Source organism: Macrotis lagotis, chromosome 8 (genome assembly GCF_037893015.1).
Source record: "Macrotis lagotis isolate mMagLag1 chromosome 8, bilby.v1.9.chrom.fasta, whole genome shotgun sequence".
Taxonomy (NCBI): domain Eukaryota; kingdom Metazoa; phylum Chordata; class Mammalia; order Peramelemorphia; family Peramelidae; genus Macrotis; species Macrotis lagotis.
The window spans coordinates 162335316-162360642 of record NC_133665.1 but is presented as its reverse complement, the minus strand read 5'-3'; the positions used below and the strand labels follow the sequence as shown (position 1 = coordinate 162360642).

The window sequence follows — 25327 nt, the reverse complement described above, 5'->3', positions numbered from 1 at the left end:
GTGCAGTGGATAGAGAGTCGAACCTGGAGCCAAGAGGACTCCTCTTCTTGAGTTTAAATCCCATCTCAGATATTTATTAGCTGTGTGTCCCTAGACAAGTCAGTTTTGCCTCAGTTTCCTCATCTGGAAAATGAGCTGCAGAAAGAAATGGCAAACCACTCCAGTATCCTTGTCAAAAAAAACCCATAAATGGAGTTGTGAAGAGTCAGATATGTCTGAACTGAGGAGGAGGAGGAGGGAGGGAGAGAGAGAGAGAGAGAGAGAGAGAGAGAGAGAGAGAGAGAGAGAGAGAATGAAAGAGAGAGGTGGGGTGGGGAAGTTATTAAGCCCTTATTAAGTTTTAGGCACTGTTACCCTCAAAGAAATGATATTTTTTTAAGCTTTTGTTTGTTTGTTTTGCAAGGCAAATGGGGGAGTTAAGTGACTTGCCCAAGGCCATACAGTTAGGTAATTATTAAGTGTCTGAGGCCAGATTTGACCTCATATACTCCTGACTCCAGGGCTAGTGCTCTATCCACTGCACCACCTAGACACCCCAAGAAATGACGTTCTAAAAATGGGAAGACACAAACACAAAAAAAAAGGAAATTGGAAGGAATTATGGGAGAGATTGTTAGTAAGGAAGCAATGAGGATATCCAGTTGCTGACTAGAAAAGATAAATGGTCAGAGCCTGGTCACTTGGAGCAGCCATGTAGTGTTCACAAGGACCAAAGTATAAGGCAGAGACCTAAGGGGTGCAAATAATGAAGTATCAAAATATTGACAAAATGCTAAGACCTATCAGAGTTGGGCAACATAGGGTGAAGGCTACTTTCTCAGTCTTGCACAATTTATATTAGAGCACGTATATATATATATGTGTGTGTTTGTGTGTGTGTGTGTGTGTGTGTGTGTGTGTGTGTGTGTGTGTGTATATATATATTTTAGGTGTTTTGCAAATCAATGGGGTTAAGTGGCTTGCCCAAGGCCACACAGCTAGGTCATTATGAAGTGTCTGAGACCGGATTTGAACCCAGGTACTCCTCACTCCAGGACTGGTGCTCTCTATTCACTGCGCCACCTAGACGCCAGTATTTTAACATAGATCTGCCTCACTCCCAGATGAACTCTCTATATCCACCAAATCATGCTGCCCCTCTGTGTTATGTTCTCTCTCTCTCTGGTGGTTCCTATCTCTGGCTGTCTCTTTCTGACTGAATCTCCATTGTCTATTTATCCATATCTGTCTCTGACTGTCTCTCTCTCTGTTTCTTTGTTGATCTCTGTCTGTCTAATTGTCTCTCTCTCTCTCTCTCTCTCTCTCTCTCTCAAGAATTTTCATTTTGAAGTCTATGGAATCCCAAGTGAGCATGGTTAAATTCCAGGGTATCCATTTACTTGGAGGAAAAATGAATCTTTATTCAAATACAAATGATTTTGAGAAAAGTTATTGGGTTTTATTAGACTTTCCAAGGGAGTCATGACACAAAAATTGTTGAGTCCCTATACTAAGGGACACCTGAACAAGTCACTAATAATAATAATAATAACTTACAATTACATAATGCCCATTATGTGCAAACATTGTGCTAATTATGTGTCCAAATTTTATCTCATTAGATCCTCATGACCACTCTGGGACACAAATGCAATGATTATCCTCACTTTTATTTATTTGTTTGTTTGTTTATTTGCAAGGCAATGGGGTTAAGTGACTTGCCCGAGATCATACACTAGATAATTATTAAGTATCTGAGATGGAATTTTAACTCAGATCCTGACTCCAGGACAGGTCCTCTACCCAGTGCACCACCTAGGTGCCCCATATCCTCCCTTTACACATAAAGAAGCTGAGGTTCAGTGACTTGACCATGGTCATGCTGAATAGTAAGTTTTGAGCTCAGGTCTTCCTGACTCCAAGTCAGGATCTCTATTTGTTTTGCCACCTGACTTTGTGTGCCTTAGGCCAGCCTTTAAGAGGAATCCACTGAGTCATGAATCAATGAATGAAAAAGCATTTCTAAAGTGTTTTACTGTCTTCTAGATATTCAGCCTAGAGTTTCCATCAATAATTGCCTTAGATAGATTGTCTTGTACAATGGAGGAAGACATTTCCAAACTAGTAGTTCCTATATTGAAAAAATCTTTGCCATTTTTTGGTGTATTTATGTATGCCTCTAGAGATGATTGGGTAAATGTATAGACATACATAAATAAATATATATTCAGATATATATTATAGATGAAGACACCTATTTTCACAGGTGTATAAATAGTTATACTACGAGGACATATCGATTTATATGTATATTTCCAGCCATGTATTACGTACGCTTTGGTAGCTACCTCATTCTCCCCCTGGGAAAGCGGCTGCTCTAATTGCAGTGAATGGTGATTCTATTTGTAGACTTCAGAGTCTACTGTATATGTGGTTTGCACAGTTAAGGAAAGAAAGTGTCTTTGCTACTCCTCAAGCTATTTAGCCTCCCTGGGAAATGCAAAGGAAAGAAAATGTACTTAGGGAGTTGAATTGCAGTTGGGGCCTTATATACATCATACAAAGCAGCTCACTGATAATGATGAAGCCACAGTGGCTTTGGGGTTTTTTTCCAAATAGAAGGGAAAAAAATCATCTTTGATTTTCCTGGGGACACAGAAACTGCAATATTTTATCGCCAGAGATGCAGAAGGCCACCAATTTAGGCCATGTAAATACAAATAAAAGAAAACAAATCAATAAAGTATTAAAAAACCACCTTCCTAAATTTAAATATATTTATGTAATCCATACCTACATAGATACGTACACATGGACATATATATATATAGACAGAGAGAGAAAATAAATGGACAGAAATAAATACTGAGACAAAGATAAAGATAGATAGGAAGATAAATAGATTGATAGATAGGAAAATAAAGAGATAGAAATAAAGAGATAGATAGATAGATAGATAGATAGATAGATAGATAGATAGATGATGGATGAATGAATGATGGACTGACAGAAAGATAAATGATAGATAGATAGATGATAGATAGATAGATAGATAGATAGATAGATAGATAGATATTGAAAGATAGAAAGATAAAGAGATTAGATAGAGACAGACAGGAGTATTCAGACTGAGTAAATATTTTCTTATCTTTTCTTTTAACCCATCTCTGAATAAACAAAAGATAATTTTAAGCTAATAAAAAAGCACTAAAAATATGAACTTACCTTCATTCAACCAAGAAATATTATTTTTATCATTTTCAAAATTCTCTGCTGTTCTGATTTTTATCTTTCCCAGCTCAGTTTCTGACATCTGAGTGAAAACAGAATTGATGAAATAAAAAGTTTCATTAACAACCAAAATTCACAATATTGAGCTTCTCCTCCTTTCTTGATTCTTAGCTGCATTTTTTATTCAATGCCTAACATTCAAACTCTTAGAATGTTATCCATTAGTATCATTCTTAATGCTTTCTAAAATGTTAAATAATTTGTATATCCAGTTACAGTCTTTGGTAACATAAACTGCTATAAATTGTTACAAATGAGCTCAGTAATAAATTCCTAGCCTCGGAGGACAACCCGTATACATCTAGCCACAGGATTGCAAAAATGATGCATGCTCTGGTTTAATGGGATTTTTAAGGTCTCAGTAAGGCAAAGCAGGCTACAAAATGAAATATAATTAGGTAAACAGTGATAAAAATCACAAAGGGAACTTTAACAGTGTGCGACCCTCCTACACATACACCCCAGGATAACCTTTATTTATCACTTTCAGCAATGGATTTGGTCTCATGAGAATGAAAACTAAACTAAAGCATGCAAAGTTAGTGTTGCTGTGGGTATTACCGAGAGAGAGAGAGAGAGAGAGAGAGAGAGAGAGAGAGAGAGAGAGAGAAGAACTTGACTTTCTATGTTTTTAGTCAGCCAGGACTGATTTGTCCATTCTTCATGGAAAGGATGTCCTCTAGGAAGTCTCAGACCCTAAAGCCCCTCAGATACCCTCAGCTGTTTACCTGGTTGTTCCAAGATGAGGAGACAGCCGGAGGAGGAGGAATCGGGAGCTTCGGAGATGTTCTTTCTATAGACTCCCTTCTTTTCTCTGGGTGACCAGCATTCCCTCCCAGACAGAAGTGAGCAGAAGAGCACCTCCCTGCCTCCCTCCCTTTGTCCCTCCTCCCTCCCTGTGTGGTGCTAGGTCTGTAAAGCTGCCAGAGTCATCCAAGTGACTACTGAGAGATGGAGATTTTTTTGAGTTCTTATTAAGCCTTGGCATTCAAGCAGAGTGGAAAACCAACTTGATGGTGACTTTTTATTGAAATGCCACACAGCAAAGTAGGAGATACCAAATAGACACTTTTGGTTCTGCTTTATAGTTAGGAAAACTTAGGGGAAATAGAGGGCAAATATTCATCCTCTGACTCCAGGAAACAACGCCACAACGAATGGTGGAATATTTAGACTGAAATAAAGTTAAGGAAAATAACCTGAGATGATAGGATCTAAATTTACCATGCAATTGGTCTCTTGGGAAAGAACTTCCCAGATTTTTCATGGAGTACAATTTGAATGAAAATCTGAAGTTGTGGGTACTTTCTAGGAAATTTCCAAAAATGCTTACCTAATTATTGAGCACATTTAGGTCAATTATCAGGAAATTTCATTTATTCAAGTATTCCATTTCATTCTCGATATTTCCTCAAGTTTGTTAGATGATTGGTTTAGGTGGAGTCAAGGGGGAAAAAACAGGTAGCTGATTTCAAAAATCTGAAGGGCTGCCATATTGAAGTGGGATTGTTCTTTTTTCCTTTGGGAGTCTTAAAAGGTTGTTGTTTATGCTTTGTTTTTGAAGAGGATCAATGACATCATGATCCTGGGGTAAAATAGTGAATGATGGGCCATGAGCTTGACTTGTTCAAAGTCTTCAGCATCACTCTCTCTTCCAGAGTCGCTGAAGTCCAGTGGTAGGACAAAAGTCAAGAAGACTGGCAATAGCCCAGAATGCACTGGATGACCTCGGAGTCTTCTGTGGCGGACCAAACACTAAGTGCTATGAAGCTTCTGCTTCAGTCACCCTTACGATTATTAGAACAAAATACTCTCTTGTACCCATTCTGCTCAGAGAAGTCTTCACATGTTTTTTTTTTGGGGGGGGGGTAGATATTTCTGGAACTCACCAATTTAATACCTACCAGTTACCTTTGACCTGGTTAAGTCCATCTGTAGTAAAACTAGGTGTGATTATTAGCATCTTGGAGACAGAGGTGAGAGTGAGGTGACAGGTGACCATGAAAGGTGAAAAGCAACCCTGAAAAGGGTTTTGGTGAGCCTTCACAGCAAAAGAGCTAGCCCTCCCTAAACACTATAAATGGCTAAGAATCGAAAAGAATCAAATTCAACTTTGATATCATGAAAAAAACTTTCTAACCATTAGTGCTCAAAAGTAGACCACAAGAGATAAGGAGTTTCCCCTCACTAGGAATTTTTAAATATAGGATAATAAATTGTAGGCTATGTTGAAGAAACGTAAATATCTCCAAAGCTTTGCATTGTGATTAGCACACTGAAGTTAGCCAATAACTACTTTTTGACTGATTGATTGGATAAGAGAAATAGAAAGTATTGCATTAAATTTGGGAAATTATACAGTTTTTGGTGATCATAACCTGTTATCATAACCTGAAAGATAAATTTTTATTTTTGTGATGCAAACGGTTTCTTATAGAGGTTGCATTGTTGTGAATCTTAGAATACCATACTCTGAAAAATTAATACTTGCTAATTCAAAGGACAGTGGAGAGAAGCATAAGGGGGTAGAAGTAGGCTATGATATTTTCCAGTGATAAGAGATATTCTATCAGGATTCATCATGATAGGAAACACCATCAAGAAAAAAATATACTTAGAAAAAAGAAAATACCTGGACATATAGTAAAAAAAATATGAGATAACACACACATGGACCAAACGCATGCTGTTCTATTACCCAATAGAGGCAAAGCAATCTAGACGGATGCTTCTATTTTACTGAATCAATTTTCTTTGGAGGAACTATGGGACAGCATGAACAAGAATAACAGCACACAATGAGAAATTCTGGATATTTTGTCATCTCCATAGATGGAGGAATATCCATTTTGAAGAGATCATAGATCCATTGAAGTGCGATCTTTTTTTATCTTGTTTTTTTTGTTAGTTTATTAATTTCTTACTCTTTGAAGCATAGAAAGAATTATGAACTGAGGCTGAGTAAAGAGAGCAGAACCAAGAGACCATTGTACACATTAAAAACAACTCTGATGGATGTAGCTCGCTCCAGCAGTTCAGGGATGTAAGACAACAACCCTGGGAGACCTGTTAGGGACAATACCATGCTCATCCAGAGGAAAACAGAAAACAAACAAAAAAAGCAGAATATGAATGCATGCTTTGTTCAGTTTTTTTTAAACTACTCATGTTTTTCCTTCCTATTCCATTATTTTCTTTCTTTTCCCTTTGTCCTAACTCCTCATACACAAAATGACAAATATGTAAGCATGTTAAACACAAATGCATATATACAACTTTTACTATTTACCATGGTGGAGGGTTGAAAACTATGTAACATAAATATACAATAGATGAATGTTGAAAAACTTTCATAATATGCAATTGGAAAAATAAAATTAAAAAAGAAAAATATATCTTCTTTGAAATTAATTTTCTCTTTATTGTACCATTTTTCTCATTAGTAAGACCATTATGACACTTCACAGTATTATAGAATCATATAATCATAGATTTAAAGATGATTGGGACCTTAGATACCATTTAGTACTACCCTTCATTTTACAGATGGGAAACTGAGGCCCAGGAAGGTTCAGTGTGATTTATTTAAGATCACAGCACAGAGTTCAGAGCCTGAATTTGAACCTATTTTTTTCTGAATCAAATCTCAGCACTCTCTTTCTTTTGCAGTGTCTTCCAAAGCACTGGAATCAAACTCAGATAGAAACAGGGGTCAATAAATCATAAGCAAGGACCCCGGTAGCCACATGTTGATTTAGAAAATCACATATTATCATCATCTATGCTCTATTTAACTTTTATTTTGTTAAATATTTTACAGAACCTTTTAATAGATCTGCCCCATTCCCCACTCAGAAATGTTGTGGCGAGCTAAGTGATACTTAGTTTCTAGAATATCAAAAACATGTTTTAGTAAAATGAAGATTTAATCTGTCATAAATCACTTATACCACTCCATTTGGATCTCTACTATGTAGTTGCTATATAAATCATATTTTAATTAACTATATTAACTCTGGGGGCCCCAGATACTAAATTGTTCCCCTCCCTCAATAATAAATTGTTAGCTCTTTGAGGTCAAGGACTATAGTCTAACTTTTCCTCAAGAACGAATACAGTGGAGTTGTAGGGTTCTAAAGCATAAAGTTTTTGAACTGAATTAATGAGTTGATCAGCAAATATAACAAATAGATTGGACTCTTAAGGGACTGTCCTTAGTCAGCTATGTTCTAACACTGAGCTACTGCTCTGCTTTTGGGAATGCAGCCCTTCATAAGAATGTCAGCTTTTAATCCATCTGTTCAGACCCCTATCAGTTACAAAACCTGGTCAATACCATACTTTCTCATAATTTTCAAGCACCATTTTGGGTGAATAGTAATACAGACATTTAAAAATGCCTACAGTTTTAAGATGAGCTAATCCTACATATATGACCCTTTCTTTTAAGTTAAAAACTGCTTTTTTTACTAAGTTTCAAAAGGAAATAGATGTCTATTCTCTTGGTAATGTTAATGGCTAAAGAAATTCCCTTACAAAGTGGTTTTCAATTTTTCCTATTTAAATTAATGAGCCAAAGAAGTCCTATCCAGGAATGTGGTCTTAAAGCTTGTGTTGTCTTGTTTAAATGTGGTTTTGCTTGCATTTTTTACTGCAGACATGATTTTATGTACTATTCCCTTCCTAATTTGATTCCATTTATTTTGGATCATGCATCAATATTTCCAGCTCCTAATCAAAATTTGATCTCAAAATAGAATCCTGGAGGGCAAGCTGCTCAGCATAGTCAAATAAAGATTAGATCAGACAAGAAGGTCATTGTTTGTTTGGTAAATAATTATAATAAAAGACATAAAACCAGGTCAGGATCCTTTTTTGAAATAAATTGAAATAAATGCTTAATAATATACTTAAATAATATTTTGGGAGTAAAATACTTCTTTCTACTGTATTAAACTTATATACATATATGTGATATTAATGTATTCCTAAAGAAATGTCATCACATCAGAGACTAGGCTTACTAGAACAATGATTTCCCAAATGTGATCTCTAAGTGGTCCATTTTGTTGGTCTTAAAATAAATTGAATAAAAGTTCAATGGTGACCTACCTATAATGTAGGAGACTGGATTTGAATTCAGCTCTGTCTTTCTGTCTCCAAGGCCAGCACTCTACCCACCTTATCATAACAGTGATTCTCCCTGAGAAGTTGCAAGGACTGGCATTTAGAATAGAAGGTAGTTATAATATGCATACAAGTCATAGAATTTTAAATCTAAAAAGGACTTCAGTGATTCTCTGACTATATGCTTATTAACAAAAGATATTTGTTAAATTGAATTGAGCTAAATAACTTTTGTTGTTTATCCTTCATTCTTGAAGAGGATCCTGATATTAAGAGGGTATTCCCATGACTTTTCAAGTTACTTGGATTTAAGCAAAGGAGCGCTGAGCAAAGTCCCCAACCTGACGTTTTCCTTCATAATCATCTGCTTCCAGTGGTAAGATATAAATCAGCATAACTAGAGATGGCTTATGGTGCATGGAAGCCTTTGGCCTTTGTAAACTAAGATTTTTAACAGGTCTCAGTTTGACTGAAGCAATGGTCATTCAATAATAAAGGTCAGGTAAGCAATGAAGCAAAGAATGGCTTCTTTTATCTAGTCAAAAAACATTAATCTGGGAGGGAAATGAAATTGCTATGACTGGGAGAAAGCCACAATTTAGAGGAGAGTAAACCCTTTCACTATATTCTGGAGTAAGGGGAAAGGAGAGAAGGTCCGTTGATTGATGATTATCCTACTATTTCCCTGTGTGAGGAAGGAATTCTTTTCTAATTAATCAAACTATGATTGATTTCTTAAAATTCTAAGTAAATGTCCTGATATCCCCTTAATGCTGGTTAACAGTTCCCGCTAAGTCTTCCCAATATGTCCTATATGTATCTTATTTGTACAAAATGTTTGTATGCTGTTTCTCCATTAGACTATAAAGTCCCTGGCAGTAGGGTTTAATATTTGACTTTCTATTTCTGGTGCTGCCACATAGTAGGGATTTTATAAATGCTAGTTGATCCAATTTTTTTGAATTTCTCCAATTTCCAAAATTTCCCAAATTTCCTTTCCGAGTAGTTAGCTTCAGTCATTATAATATATTCGACCCCATCTTTACCAACCAAATTCCAGTAACTGTACTTTGTCTCATTCACAAAGATACTGGGGTTATCTACAGATTTATCAAATGGTAATTAAGGCTGAGAGGCTAACCTCCACCTAAATAACTGGGGGTATCAGAACAAATATAATTGTACACCCAATTTGTCATTTAAACTCTTTAAAGAGGCAGAATAGGGAGACAAATGAATTGGGGGTCATCAGATAGACTTAGATAATTATTTTACTGAATTATTATAATTGGGTGTTACATTAAAATAAGAATTACTTTCATGTATATATGTGCCAGTTTTTGTTTGTTTGATTGATTTTAAGGAAATAAATTCTTTAAAGGAAGTAATAGTCCAAGTTTTGTTTTTGTATTATCAAAATGTGCCTGAATCACATAAGGAATGCTTTTAGATTGAATGATTAATTGAAATATAAGCAACAAAAGCCAAATATTTTGTGCATTTCAGGTGAATAAGGAAAGGGCTTAATTCTCTGTCTGGCAACTGCATACAACATAGAGGGAAAGTTTTGTTCTTCCCCTTTAGTTTGTTATTATCATAAAAAAACTACAAATAGATTATTTTAGAACTTTATTCTTTTCTTAGACATTCCCATTCATATTTTAAAATCTTATTTTTATTAATATCATTTGTTTTTATTTCAATTCTAATTATAAATTCTTTAGTGTTTCTCCTCTCACAGAAGGGGGTGGGGTGGGGAAATAGTTCAGCAAAACTAAAAATCCCTCTTAATCATCTCTGTAAAGAGGGAGGGAGTTAGAAGATAAAAATGATTTTCTAGGGTCATAATTGATAACTGTAATCACATTATAATCAAATACTGTTGTTATTCTTTCAGTTTCCATCATTATAATCATTATTAAGGGGAAATTCTGTTTAATTTGTTCTGTATCAGAGTCATCGAAATCTTCCTCTGCTTCTTTGCATTTTGATAGTTACTGAATAACATTAATTTAGCACAATTTGTTTAGCAATTCCCCTGCCAATGGATTCTAGTCCTTTAGAACCACAATAAAAAGGTTTTTATGAAGATTTTGGTGTAATGGGTCATTTTTTCCCCCTGAATTTAATCCTCTTGGATTATAGACTTAACAGTGGGCCAAAGGATAGGAGATTTCAGTGACTTTTAAAGCATATTTCTAGTACAGACTCTTCTTGTTCTAGAGAAGCATATTCCTTTATTTTTAGTTTTTTGGTGAATATCAGAGACACCAGTATTTCTCAATCTTATTCTAACTCCTAAAATTTTAAGACATCAAGATAAGGGTGCTTATGGTATTGAGTAGACCATTTTATTTTCCTAAGAATTGTGTTATGATTGAATTCACATTCACCACAATTACTTCTCAAATTATTATTTATTAATAAGCACTTATTTTTATTGGATTTTTATAGCACAGCACTATTTGCAAAGTTCTGGGTAATCATTTAAAATGATTCTGTAAGGCAAAGCACATACATCTACATTTATTGTCAGAAAGGAGGGAGATACTAATTGACAGAGAGGGGTGCAGGAGCTTGCCTAGGCTCAGGCAAATGTATAGGCTACATCATACTGAAAGCCCATCTCCCCAGAGCACTGGAACCACTGCAACATTCTGCTGCAACTTACTCCACTCCTTTGTTGTATGAAGTTTAAGGGGAAATTACTTCAGGGTATACTAAATGTCTCTTTTCAGATAAGAAACTGCAAGGTGAAAGAAAAATTTAGATTAGTAGAAATATATCTCATACTACTACATCCTTCCTCTGATGGAACCAAAAATATGGATCCTTAGTCCATTGAAAATAATTCACATAAAACAAAGAGTAGCTATAGAAGTGAGTGGTTAGGGATATACATTTTCATGTCTTATTCACACAATCACCCATGCTATCCTTGCTAAAGTTCCCCATGGATTTCAACTCAGAATTTTTTAAAGCCCATTATGCTACCTTGCCATCAAATACAATTCTTTGTTTCCATTTCAAAAGTGACACTGTCCTGTGTACATGAATAAAGCTAGGTTGAAGTTTGAGCTTTCCAAAATACCTTTGAAACACTCAAAGATTCCTGATGCTGGTTGAAATCTCCAAACATTGTGTTTTTTTCATCTCTCATGGAAGGAGTGCACAGTATGTGAACAGGTATCATCAATATTTCAAACTACTGTGGAGGAAGTGTGATAACCATTGAGGAAGAAAGAAATCTTATTTCAACTGCTCAGGGATGCCTAGCAAGTCAAAGATTGTTTCAGTCTTTGACCTTCATTTTCTGTTTTAAGGACCTTCTCTGCAAGCCTTAGTACATCCTTTTCATTGGAAACTCTTTATGGAGTTTCTTTCTTCCATACTCTTTTTTTTGTCTCTGGCTTTTGTGTTTCTCATTTTGGAGCTCTTTCCTTCTCTATGCCCGCTTCTTCCTCCTGCTTTCTTCTCCTAATTGCCAAGCACTTTCTTATCTTCTTGCCTTTCTCTTCACTTTGTGCCAGACCCTCTCCTTTACCAAGGAGTGACAAACAGCACTTCTTTGCCAGAAGAGCTTTCTGTTTCACACTCACATCAGTGGGAATAGTTTGGTTTTCTTACCAAAGAGAAAAGGGGAAAAAATCCATTTTCTTCATCGGCCTTTTCTCTAGACTATGACACTGGGTCAGTTTTGGAGAAAGACATTTAAATCAAATTCAACTTCCAACAAAATTTCATTTTAATCAGACTTTGGGATCCAAAAAAGAATTCTAACATTTGATCACCTATTCACAAATGATGCCCTTTTGTGACTTTTAAAGAATTATGAACCAAATATGAAATTGTAAGCTCTATATTTGATGTTATCTGAAGAGAAGTCAATACTCTGAATGACAAAAAGAGACTAATTGGAACAGAAGCCAATACATCCACAAATTGTAAAATTAGTAAAAATAAAAAGTACCAGTACGTTACAGGTAGTACTATGGTCTTATAGGATGACTCCCATTCAAATGTTATGCAAATCCTTAAGAAAAAATGTCTAATTTAAGGAAGACTAAATTTTTGAAATGTCATTAATTTTTAAAACACCTAAGATAATAAGAATCAGCATCTTTTTCAAGAACTCAGTCTCTCAATTCAATTTCCTAGAATTCAGTCCCTAGGAGTAATATTACCCCAAAGAGAATTGGAGGGAATCAGGAAAGAAAATAAGAGAGAGAGAAAAGGGTAGACCAAAAAATTAAGATGAAAATTCATTTCCTTTGGTACCATCTAGTAAAAATCCTAACATTCTTATTCATGAATTTTTGATCACTCCATGGTTCCCAAGACACCATTAGGAAATAAAACTGTTCTTTTCCCTATAAATACAGTTTGAGGACTAAAACACAAACAAAAATATCTCCAACTATATATTTTGGTTATTGACAAGCAGTAGCATGGAAAAACTTTATGACTAAAATCATATTATTTGGGTCACATTGAAAAGCTTGATGCCACTCTAGGCAGTTTCAAATTGTTTTTATTTTCAGTACTCTACAAAATTAGTAAAGACAATTATGATATCATGTCTTGGAAGTTTTATTAATACCTAATAGAGTGTTCTAAAGTTTACATTATCCCTGGAAATCTTACAGAAAGTGAAAAACATTGATTAAGTAATAGGTATTCTGCTAAGTGATGAGGCTGCAAATGCAGAAGAGGCAAGCCTGTCTTCAAGGAATTTATATTCTAATGGATAAGATAACATTTACAAGAGCAAAGCTAGAATGGGGTTCTGTTTTGTGTGTGTGTGTGTGTGTGTGTGTGTGTGACCTTCCAATTTGGGCTAGACACCATATTTTTTTTTTATTATCTCTACCACCTGAGAACTATTTTCCCATTGTTTCTACCATTCCATTTTCCCCCTTGATTGTCTGTTAGAGTCCTTCAAAATAAATCTTCCTGCCTTTTCCCAGGCCAAGTTTAAAGTTTAAATGTCTTCTATCAATATATTTTCTAGATTCTCACTCTTTCCAGTACCTAAGTTCTGTTGCTATGTGTCTTCTAGTTTCACGTAATTTAAAATTGTTCAGTTGAATAGTAAACACCTTCTAGATACCTTACACTGTCTTAACAACTATAGATACAAACACAATGAATAAAAAAAAAAAATTCTTGTTCTCAAGGAGTCTATATTCTAAAAAGGAAGGCAGCAAATAAATGTATAAAATATAAAAAATAAGAAATAAAAATAGTTAGATGTAAGATAATTTAAGTAATTAAGCATTTTGATTCAGAAGAATAAGTAAGGGCTTCATTTTACAAGGTGGTATTTAGAGAAATTCAGTTTGCTTAGATTTCAGTGTGTGGGCTGGGGTGATAAACAAAGTTGAGTTGTGAATGACTAACCAACCTCAATAAAGGAGTCAATATTGGATTTTGGAGTCAATTGGAAGCTACTGAAGCTGATTAAATAGGGAATGGCATGGTAAGATATTTATTTACCGAAAATTATTTTGGTAATGGTGAGAAAATGAACCTGAGAGGGAAGAGACTTGAGATAGGGTGACGTACCAGGGTGTCACAATATTAGAGGTGATGAGGACTCAAACAAAGGTGATAGTCATATGAGTGTTGAGAAGGGGCTGGATTGGAAAGAGCTGAGAGTAGAAAGATTTGATACACGGGTCAAGGGAGAATGTGGGGTCAAGGATAACAGTAAAGATATGAACCTGAGAGGATGAAAATATACTTTCTTATTAAAAAATTTAAAAAAATTTGTATGATTTTTAAAAAATAAATATAGGCAAGTCCAAAAGAGGAATGAATATGAGAATAAAGCAGAGTTCTCTTTTGGTCAGAGTTTGAGCTGTCTTTAAGACATTCAGTCTTTTTATTTTTAAATTCTATCCCTATTTAGGCTCAACTTTGCTCTTCTCCCTTTAATCATACCAGTCTGATCCTGAACATTTTAATACCAGTTGACAGTCTACAACCCTTTTGTCTTCCCCTGTGGTTCCAAGTCTCTTTTCTACTTCACCAAATGGAGTCATTGACCTCCAGTTGTCTCATCCTACATTTTCATTCTTAGATGTTTTCTAAAAACATATGTATTCACTATTATTAAAAAATGTATGACAAATATTCACATATTCTTAGACTCTGGTGGGATAGGATCATATCACCAACCTAGTTACCTTGGTTATTTTTTTTTCCTTCTCTAAGGTTGCTTATCATATCACCAACCTTGACCTTTGATTATTAGGAATACATCTGGACTATTTTTAAAAATAAATGTGGGGCTTCCTATTCTGATATGTAGAAACTCTCCACATTGATAGAGACAAGCAACTCATCTGTAATGTAAAGTTTGAAAGATTCATTTAGTTGTTTTGTGATTAGCTCAAGGACACACAGCTATGTGGCAGAAGGAAGAACTGAACTCAGAAGTTCCTGATTTCAAGACTGGTTCTCTGAAGATTCTTTCACATTTATTCTCATTATGTACAGATTTGGACAAGGGTCTTCTCTGAATTAATTCTCTTCCTCACTCATAACATTCCATCTATACCTTAGTATTGATCATTCCCAAGCTGGGAAATCTTTCTCTTCTTTCCTCTGCTTTATAATATACCTCTCTTCCTTTAAAAAAATGTATATATATATATATATATATATATATATATATATATATATTTATAATGTAACATAATTTATATAATGTATACATTATATATGCATTATTGCATGTGTATACATTCTTATATATCCATATGCATATAGTCTTTATCATATGTTTGTATTTATTATGTATATATATATTACATTTATAAATAGCATGTAAAAGGAAGAAAGATATACTATAAGGCACATGCATCTATCTGTCTATCATCCATCTATCCATTTATCTATCATCTATCATCTGTCTATCTATCATCTATCTATCTGTCTGTCTATCTGTCTATCTATCTATCTATCTATCATCTGTATATCATCTATCTATCTATCTATCATCATCATCATCATCTGTATATTTATCACCTATCTGTCTGTCTGTCTATCTATCATCTATCTATCATTGTTATAGATTTTTAAGAGATCTTTTCTAATAAAGAAAAAACAGTTAAGTAAATCTTTTAATGCAGTAACCTCATCAGAGAAGATATCTAACTTTTTATCTGTAGCATATATATCTTCCTTATTAAAGGAAGGTACATGCTATATATGAAAAACAAAGGCAAAAACAAAAAAACAGAAATCTAAAAATAGACAAAACAAATTCCCTCAATACATTGTACAAAAAACCTAAGTCTCATTCTTCACACTGCATCCATCACATCTCTGTCATGTACAATTGCATTATCTTCTGGAATCATGCGTGATCCTTGTATTTCATCAGTTTATAAAAATCTTCAAAATTGTTTTTCTTATGCTATTGATCTTGTACATTGGTACCATGCTTCTGCTCACCTCACTCAGTACCAAGCCATAGGTGTTTTTCTATGTCTCTTTGAAATCACCTATTGCTTCATTTCTAATTTTGCAATAGCATTTTATCACATTCATAGGCTGCAACTTATTCATTCTCTCTTCATTTGATGAATTCTTTCTTCTTTACTAGTTTTTTTACCATCTTCAGCCCACAACCTTTCCTGATCTCATAGCTGCTAGTGACCCCCCCCAAATATGTCATACAATGATTATGTATGTGTACAGAATATTTAATATATCTGGAATATGCTGTACATATTCTATTGGTTCTTTTCTTCAACATTGTTTAATACCTAGTTCTTGTATCCCTGGTACCCAACAGCACATACCTACTTGGCCCATAACAGGTGCTTTATACGTGCTCAGTGATCGATTACCCATGAAATTGTTAGCAGAAATTTAGAGGGAGTAGAACCAGGAGAACCATGTCCACAACAACATTGTGATATGGACAACCTTGATGGAAGCACATCCTCTCCGCAGTTCAGAGAGCTAGGGCAACTGCATTAGACAGGTTATGAACAATGTGTCCCCATCCAGAGAAAGAAAAACAAAATAAAACAAAACACATCAACCAAAAAAACCCTTCAGAATGTGATGAACACTTTATAAAAATGATCTCTTATATATCCCTTTCCCTTAATCCTAATTCCTCATACCAAAAATGACTAATCTGTAAATATGTTTATCAAAATATGGATGTACAATGCTAACCTGACTGTTCACTGGGGTAGGAACTGAGGGTGGAAGGAAATTTTGTAACTTCAAAATATACCTGTGCATATGAATGAAAAGAAATAAATTTTTAAAAATTTGGAAAAAAAACAAAAAAGAAATACAATTAGCATAACACTTAAAAAAGAAAAAAAATTAGGCTCTAGGGTATCATTCTTTCTTTTTATGAAATCATATTACTATAATAAATCACATGAATTCTCTTTCCTGTAAAACCATCCCTGAAATATAAAATAACATATTTTTCTTTTTGGTCAGGTTAATAATTGATAAGTGAGACCATTCATTAAGAGTTTTGTCTTATCTCTTCCTCAACTCAACTTACTCATATTCCTTCCACCTTTCTTTCCTCTTTCATCCCCATCTTGTACCATCACCATCATCATCATCATCATCATCATCACAACAGTAATGAAAACATAATTATGATGTTAGCAATGTTGACAGATATCAAATACGTCATTTGATATTTGCAACAGACTTGTGCTATAAGTGATATTTTATATATCCATTTTACAGATGAAGGAGCCAAATTGGAAAGAAATTAAATAACTTGCCCATTTTTTAACAGTAAGTGTCTGAGTCAATTTGGACTCTTCCTAACTCCAAGCGGTCTCTCTTCTTATCAAGACAAACTCCTCTACAAGAAGTGTTCCTGTTACAGTTAATCTTTTACAACTGATTTCCCAATCTATCATCTCATCTCTCTTGCTAATTTTTAATTGCTCCCATATACTGTTTACTTCCCTATTCCTAATAAATATACTACTCTCTCTTTTATTCTCAGGAAAACCAAAACAGAAAAAAAGCCTCACATGGTCCATTGATTGCTTTAAGCTACAGTACCTTATCTCTTTTTCTCATTTCTGGCTAAACTCCTGAAGATCATCTAAACTGGGTTGGTCCATTTCCTTTCCCTCTTACTGTCTTTTTAACTTTTTGCTTCTGATTTCATCAGTCAATTGAAATTGCTTTCTCTAGAGTCCATAATGAGCTCCTGATTGCCAAATTTGATGGCCTTTTCTCAGTTCTCATCAATCTTCTCTTCTCAGAGCCTTTGACACTGCTGATCACCTTCTCAGTCTCATCTCTAGATTTCCCAGACACTACTCTTTCCTGGTCCTCTTCCGTCTTGTCAGATCTCTTCTGATCATCTGCTTTGTTAGCTCTTCATCTAGGTGGTGCCAGCTAAGCATGATTTAGGCAGTCCATCAGTAAACAGTTATTAAGCAGCCTTTCTGTACCACACACTGTATTAAGCTCTGAGTTTATAAAGAAAGGAAAAAGATAGTCCCTGATCTTGTGGTAGATAACCTGCCAGCAATACCTGGATCCTCTTATGTTCTTGGTCTTTATTATTTCACTTGTTGATCTTGTGATCTCATCAACTCCCATCGATTCAATTATCTTCTTTATACAGATGATTTACTGATCTATTTATCCAGCCTAAAGCCCTCTTTTGAATTCCAATCTTGCATCACCAAACTGCCTCTCAGACATTTCAAACTTGTTGTCTTGTAGTCATCTTAAATTCAATGCACCCAAAAGTGAATTCTTATTTTTTTCGAAAACCTTCTTGTGTCATTAGCTTTCCTGTTACTTTTGAGGGTATCTTCATGCTTCTAGTCACTCTAGACAGAGAAATTTTAGCCTGTGGATCATCATCCATTCCTTCTTCTCTCTTGTGCCTCATATTCCATCAGTGGTCAAGCTATCCCTTTTCTATGATCCCTTCTTTTTGCTGACATTACCACAGCCTGGTGCAGGGTCTCATCACGTCACTACCATATCTACACTATTCCAGTAGCTTGATAGTTGGTCTTCCTTGCTTAAATGTCTCACCACATCAGTTTTATATCCTCAATATAGCTATGAAACTTATCTTTCTAGACATAAGTCTATTTTATCCCCCAATCAATAAATTATTTTTGTCTTCATGGATCAAATATAAAATCTAATGTTAGGCTTTTAAAGCCCTTCCCAACCTAATTTATAATAAGAATAATTTATTTATTCTTCAATAGGAGAATACACCTTTACTTAGTTTACAATTCGGAGCTACCATGACAAGAGCTGATATAAATATTTCTGTACATGCACATCCTTTTTTCTTTCTTAATTTCTTTGGGTTGTAGGAGTAGTAGATTTTCAGTATAGTAAGATTTTATTTTCCCCATATTTCATTGTGTGTGCATATATATGCATGCATGTATGTATATATATTTTCTGTAGCTCTGTTCTAAACTGCAAATTTCCTTATTTTGATCAATTAAATTTTGCTTATACAAGTATAAATTTTGGGCCAATGAATAAAAGTTTGGGAAATTTATGAACATATTTTATAATGAAGAGTAATAATAATGTGAAAGTTTGACTAAAAATATAATCATAATTTGACATAGTTTCATATAATATATTACATCATTATGTTAATTATTATATTTCATGATAATATATAATAACACAATATTATATTATTGTAATAATCAACTTTTATTTAATAGTAATATTAGTAATCAACCTTGCCCCCAAATTCCAAAGCTGAGTCTCTTTGGTCCAAATAAACCTTAGGTCTTTCCCTGGTTATCCCTTAATTCAATAAACTCCAAGAGCCTCCTTATTTGACCCTCTAGGGTCAAATGTAAAATCCATTGTTAGTCTTTGTAACTTGATCCCTCCCATTTTTTCCCCAAACCTTTAACCCCACCCCACCCTTTTCCTTTTCATTATGCAGTAGCAATGACTTCCTTGTTCCTTGCCTGTGGTACTCCATCCTAGGAATTAGCCAAAAGGAAAAAGGAAGGTTGTCTAGAAAAAGAAGTTAAAAGAAGTAAAAGCAACAAGATGTATAAATGTGTTAGTTGGCTGGCATATATTATGCATGAAAGAGGAAAAGCTTCGTTTTGAGGACTCCTAGAAGTTGGGGAAAATATGTTTAAGAACAGGTTTTTTTTTTTTATGCTTTGAAAGGCAAGATGTTTTTTTTTTATAATTGTGTAGGCAGCTACTGAAGTTTTTTTGAATTACAAAATGATATGATGAAATCAACTTTTTAGGAAGATTGAGCTGATAATGGTATCCAACTTAGATGATAATAATAGCTGATTCTATAATGGCACTTCAAAATTTGCAAAATGCTTTACATTCTTTTGGACTCAGTGAGCATAATGCTGTTATTATACTAATTCTCCTATTTCTGCCCACTTTGCTCATCAGTTCATAAATATCTTCCCATTTTCCTATGAAGTTGTCCGTGTCATCATTTCTTATGCCATAATAATATTCCATTAAATTCATATACCACATTTTATATAGCTATTCCTCAATAGGAGAATTACCACCTTAGTTTCCAATTTGGGGTTACCATGAAAAGAGCTGATACACACACATACATATACATACATACATACACACATATGTAAGTATAGAGCCTTCTCTTCTTTTTTATTTCTTTGGGCTTTGAATCTACCAGTGATATGTTTTTCAAAAAAAGATCATAGCTTGGTAAATTTCAGGTCATAGTTCCAAACTGTTTTCCAAAATTATTGGAACAATTTAGCATGCTCTAATGTTGTGTTTTCCCATAACTTCTTCAACACTGATCACTTTCCTCTTTTGTTATTTTTGTCTATCTCTAAGTGTGAGATGAAACCTTAAAAATTGCTTTAATTTATATGATTGAATTATTACTCATTTAGATAATTTTATTTTATTTTTTAAAAAATTTTAAAAATATTTTGCATATATTTTTATTTGATTCTTATAGAAATCCTATGATATAGGTGGTATTATTATCTTTAATTTACAAATGAGAGAACTGGGGCTTAAATGACTTGCCCAAGATCACATTTTTCTTGCAAGTGAACTTTAATTTATTATTACTATTATTACAATAATTTTGTTTTAAGAGTAAACATAAATCCTCCTCCACCCCCCACCCCCCAAAGAAGATGAGAAACCTCAAGAATAGTGAGAGAGGGAAAATATGTATTTCAGTCTGTGTTCAGATTCCAATGACTCTTGTCTCTAGGGTGAGTTGCTTTCTTTATCATAAGTCCATCAGAGAAGCTGATTCAATATTTTTCCCACAGTTGCTATTACTAGCTGTACCTCCACTCTATTCTTCCCCACTCTCATTTATTCTATTCTCTCTCTCTCTCCTTTTATCCTGGCCCTGTCTAAAAGTGTGTTGTATCTGAGTACCCTCTCCCTCAATCTTCCCTCTCTTCTATCACCTATTCCCTCTTCCCTCCCCCCCATTCCCCCTTATCCCGTCCCTTTCTTGTCATTTTTCTCTAGGGTAAGATAGAGTTCCTCACCTTATTAATTGTGTATGTTATTTCTTCTCTGAGCCATTTCTGATGAGAATGAAGGCTCATTCATTCCCACTTGCCAACCCCCCTTTCCACTCCATTGAAAAAGCTTTATCTTGAATCTTATGTGAAATTTCTTAGCTTCTTCTTCATCTCTTTTCCCTTCCTCCCAGTACTTTCCTTTATCACCCATTGACTCCATCTTTTTACTATATTATACCATTATATTTCACTCCTTTCTGTGCCCTGTCTACATATGCTCCTTCTAATAGTTTTTATAAATAAGAAAGGTCATATGAGTTATCAATATCTTCTTTCCATGCAGGAATACAAACAGTTCAATATCATTAAGTTCCTCATAGTTAGTCCTTCTCTCATAGTTAGTCCTTCTCATCCACCCCCTCTATGGTTCACCTGAGTCCTGTACTTGGAGATCAAATTTTCTGGTCAGCTCTGGTTGTTTCAATAAGAGAGTTTTAAAGTCCCCTGTTTCATTGAAAGTCCATCTTTTCCCCCTCAAAGAGGATGTTCAGTTTTGCTGGGTAGTTGATTCTTGGTTGTAAACCAAGATCTTTTTTTTTGCCTTCTGGAATATCATATTCCAATCCCTACAAGCTCTTAATGTAGATGCTGCCAAATCCTGTGTAATCCTGACTATAGAGCATCAGTAGTTGAATTGTTTGTTTCTGACAGCTTTTGGAATTTTCTCTTTGATTTGAGAGTTTTGGAATTTGTAATATTCCTGGAAGTTTTTCTTTGGGGATCTCTTTCAGGAGGTGACAGGTGAATTCCCTTAATTTCTATTTTACCCTCTGTTTCTAGGATCTCAGGGCAATTTTGCTATATTATTTCTTGAAAAATGAAGTCTAGACTCTTTACCTGATCATGGATATCCCAATAATTTTTAAATTATTTCTTCTGGATCTGTTTTCGAGGTCAGTTGTTTTTCCAATGATAAATTTCACATTTTCTTCTCTTTTTGGATCTTTTTGCAAGAATTAATTTCTTCCTGATTTCTTGCAAAGTCATCAGCTTCCTTTAGTTCCATTCTGCATTTGAAGGAGCTTTTTTATCTCCTTTTCCAGCTGGCCAGTTCTTCTTTTTAAGGCATTCTTCTCCTCATTTGCCTTTTTTTTGTTTTGGTTTTTCCATTAGGCCTAAACTGTTTTTTAACATATTATTTTCTTCAGTATTTTTTTTTTTTGTATTTCTTTCACCATCCTGTTGATTCGGTTTTCATGATTCTGTTGTTTACTTATTTCCTCAGCCCAAGACTAATTTATAGCACTTCTAAGGCTTTGGGTTTTATTTTGGGGGGGACACCCTGCTGGGACCTTTATTCCTCTAAGGTTTTATGCTCTCTTGCCTGTGCTTTGATATGTAGATAACCACTGCACTTCTCTCTGCCATGAGCTGTAAGAAGGGGTCCTGCTCGACTATCTTAGTGTGGTAGTGTGCAACCTGGATCTGCGTGTGAACAAACAGCAGAGTCCCACCCTGAGGGATAGGGAAATTTCTGCAGTCTTCCCTGACCCCCTTACTGTCTGTGGGCTGTGCTCTGGGGGTGCTGGCTGATTTCTCCAGATTCTTACTGCAGGTTCTGTGGTGGGTACTCCTCACTCCACACTCATTCTGGTATAGCAGAATTTATTCCCTGCCCCTTGAAGCTGTTCCAGGGCTGTGGCTGCGACCCGGGCTTTTTCCAACTTCTGGTCCTGGTGAAACACACCTTTCCTGCAGAACATCTAAGTTATCTTGGACTGGGAAAATGTAACACTCAGTCTTTCTGTGAGTTCTGCCCCTCTAAATTTTGGCTAGAATCATAATTTGATTTGTTGGCTTTTGGAGTTTTGGGGGAAATTCCTGGGAAATCTCATTATTAGTGATCTAGAATAATCTTTCATATAATAGATAATAATTTACATTATTTAGAGAAATTTGCTAATATTCTTTGATGTCTTATCCATTAGGGAATGGCTCTTGATCTAACAGTTTAACAATAGTCAGTAAACCTAAAATATTTTTAATTTTGTCATTAACTATTTAAATTCATATAAAATAATTTAAAAATCATTTTTGAAAAAATTTTGAGTTCCAAATTTTTATCTCCCCTTTTATATAAATTATACATGTGAATTCATGCAGAATGTATTTCTATATTGGCCATGTTGCAAAAATAATAATAAAAACAAAGTTTAAAAAAAACATGTTTCAATCTGTATTTAGAATTCATCACTTCTCTCTCAAGTTGGATAGCACTTTTCATCATGGATCCATTGGAATTGTTGTGGATCATTCTCTTAATTAGAGTAGTTAAAAATTTTGCAGTTACTATTATAATATCCAATATTCTCCTGGTTCTGCTCACTTCACCTTGCTTAAGTTCAGATAAGTCTTCCCAGGTTTTCTGAAACCATCTTGCTCATCATTTCTAGTATTCTATCAAAATCATATACCACCACTTGTTCAGGCATTCCCAAACTGATGGACATCTTTTTCAATTTTAGATTATTTGGAAACATAAACAGTTACTCTGAATATCTTTGTACAAATAGGTTTTTAACATTATTTCTTTGATTTTTGGGGGGGATGCCTTAATTAGAGGCATTGATGGGATAAGCATAGTTTTTAGCAATATAGGAGAAGTTATAATCTTATCATAGTCTCTCCAACAGTATATTAGTATCCCAACTTTCCACATTCCTGCTAACATTTGCCTATTTTCTTTTCTTTCATGTTAGCCAATCTGATAAGTGTGAGGTGACATCTCATATTTGCTTGAATTGGTATTTCTTTGATCAGTAGTGATTTAGAGAATTTTTTAGGCGAGTATTGGTAGTTTTTATTGCTTTTGAAAATTCCTTGATGACTTATTGACTGGATAATGGCTCTTGGTTTTCTAAATGTTGCTCAATTTCCATCTAGAAATGAAACCTTTATCAAAGAAAATTGTAAAAACTATCCCTGATTTCTTGTTTTCTTTCTTATTTTTGGTGGTAATAGTTTTGTTTGTGCAAAGCTTTTTAATTTAATATAATCAAAATTATCTATTTTGCATCCCATGAAAACTTCTCTTCTTGTTTTGACACAAACACTCCCTTACCCAGAGATCTAACTGGTAGGTTTTTTTCAATGCTTTCTTAATTTTATAACATTACATTTTATGTCTAAATCATTTATCCATCTTGACCTCATCTTGGCATATGATGTGATATCTTGGTCTATATTAAGTTTCTGCCAAACTCTTTTCCCTTTTTCCTCCGAAATTTTGTCCAACATTGAGTTCTTACCCCAAAAGATTGGGTCTTTGGGTTTACCAAACACTAGATTACTATGGTCATTTAATACTATGTTTTCTTTATCTAAGCTGCTTCACTGATCCATTTCTTCTCTAGTTCTTAGATGGGACAAGCTTGTTTTGCTGATTATCATTGTATAACATAGTTATAATTGTGTGATCATCATCCTTCACATTTTCTTTCATTGATTCCCTTGATATTGCTGATATTTTATTCTTCCAGATGAACTTGACTATTTTATCCAGCTTTATAAAATAACTATTTGATAGTCTGACTGATATGAAAATGAATAAGTAAATTAACAGGTAGAATTGCCATTTTTATTATACAGACTCATTACTCATTAATAATTAATATTTCTCTAATTATTGAAATGTTTTATGTGAAAAATGTTTTGTAATTTTGTCCTTCTAATCCCTCAATTTATTTTGACAAGTAGACTCCCAAGTATTTTATCATGTCTACAGTGATTTTAAATGGAATTTCTCTTCCTATCTCTTCCTGCCTTTTTTGTTGTTGGTAGTATAAAGAAATGCTGAAGATTTGTGTGGTTTATTTTATATCTTGAAACTTAGCTGATTTTAAATTGTTTCAAGTAGTTTTTAGTTGATTCTCTAGGGTTCTCTAAGTATACTACATATAATCTGCAAAGAGTGATAGATTTGTTTCCCCATTGCCTATTTTTATTCATTCAATTCTTTTACTTGGCTTAATGCTATTGCTAGCATTTTTTAAAATAAAATTTCCACTACGGTTTATTTTTATCTTTAAATCATCTCTACTCCATATGCCTTTTCATCCACATTTGAATGGTAACTTGAGATGGGCAGAGAAATCAGAATCATTTCCAAATTCTTTACAAAATTGGGTGGAAAATAACAACATACAGTTATACAACGTTTCACAAGTACCTTCCATTGTCTCATTTGATCCTCACAACAATTCTGTGATGTAGCTATGATTATTACCTGCATTTTATAGTCTAGGAAACTCAGGCTTAGATGTTAAAGGATCTTCCCAGGGTCACATAACTAGAATGTGAAAGAAAATATGATATCAGTATGAATAAGATATCCTAGAAACTGGATCTTCAAATGGATC

At 34.3% G+C, this 25327-nt stretch overlaps 1 protein-coding gene across 3 annotated transcripts in view; it reads right to left on the bottom strand.

Annotated features, from left to right (window-relative positions):
- The window catches only part of MDFIC2 (MyoD family inhibitor domain containing 2), a 332530-nt gene that overhangs the window by 153550 nt on the left and 153653 nt on the right, over window positions 1-25327 (bottom strand). For 2 of the 3 annotated variants that reach the window (XM_074198749.1, XM_074198750.1), the window contains exon 3: window positions 3205-3292. In XM_074198749.1, the coding sequence (XP_074054850.1) occupies window positions 3205-3292 (88 nt within the window). Of the gene's footprint in view, window positions 1-3204; window positions 3293-3998; window positions 4100-25327 lie in introns of those variants that run through there. The other variant, XM_074198752.1, reaches the window with a different exon arrangement.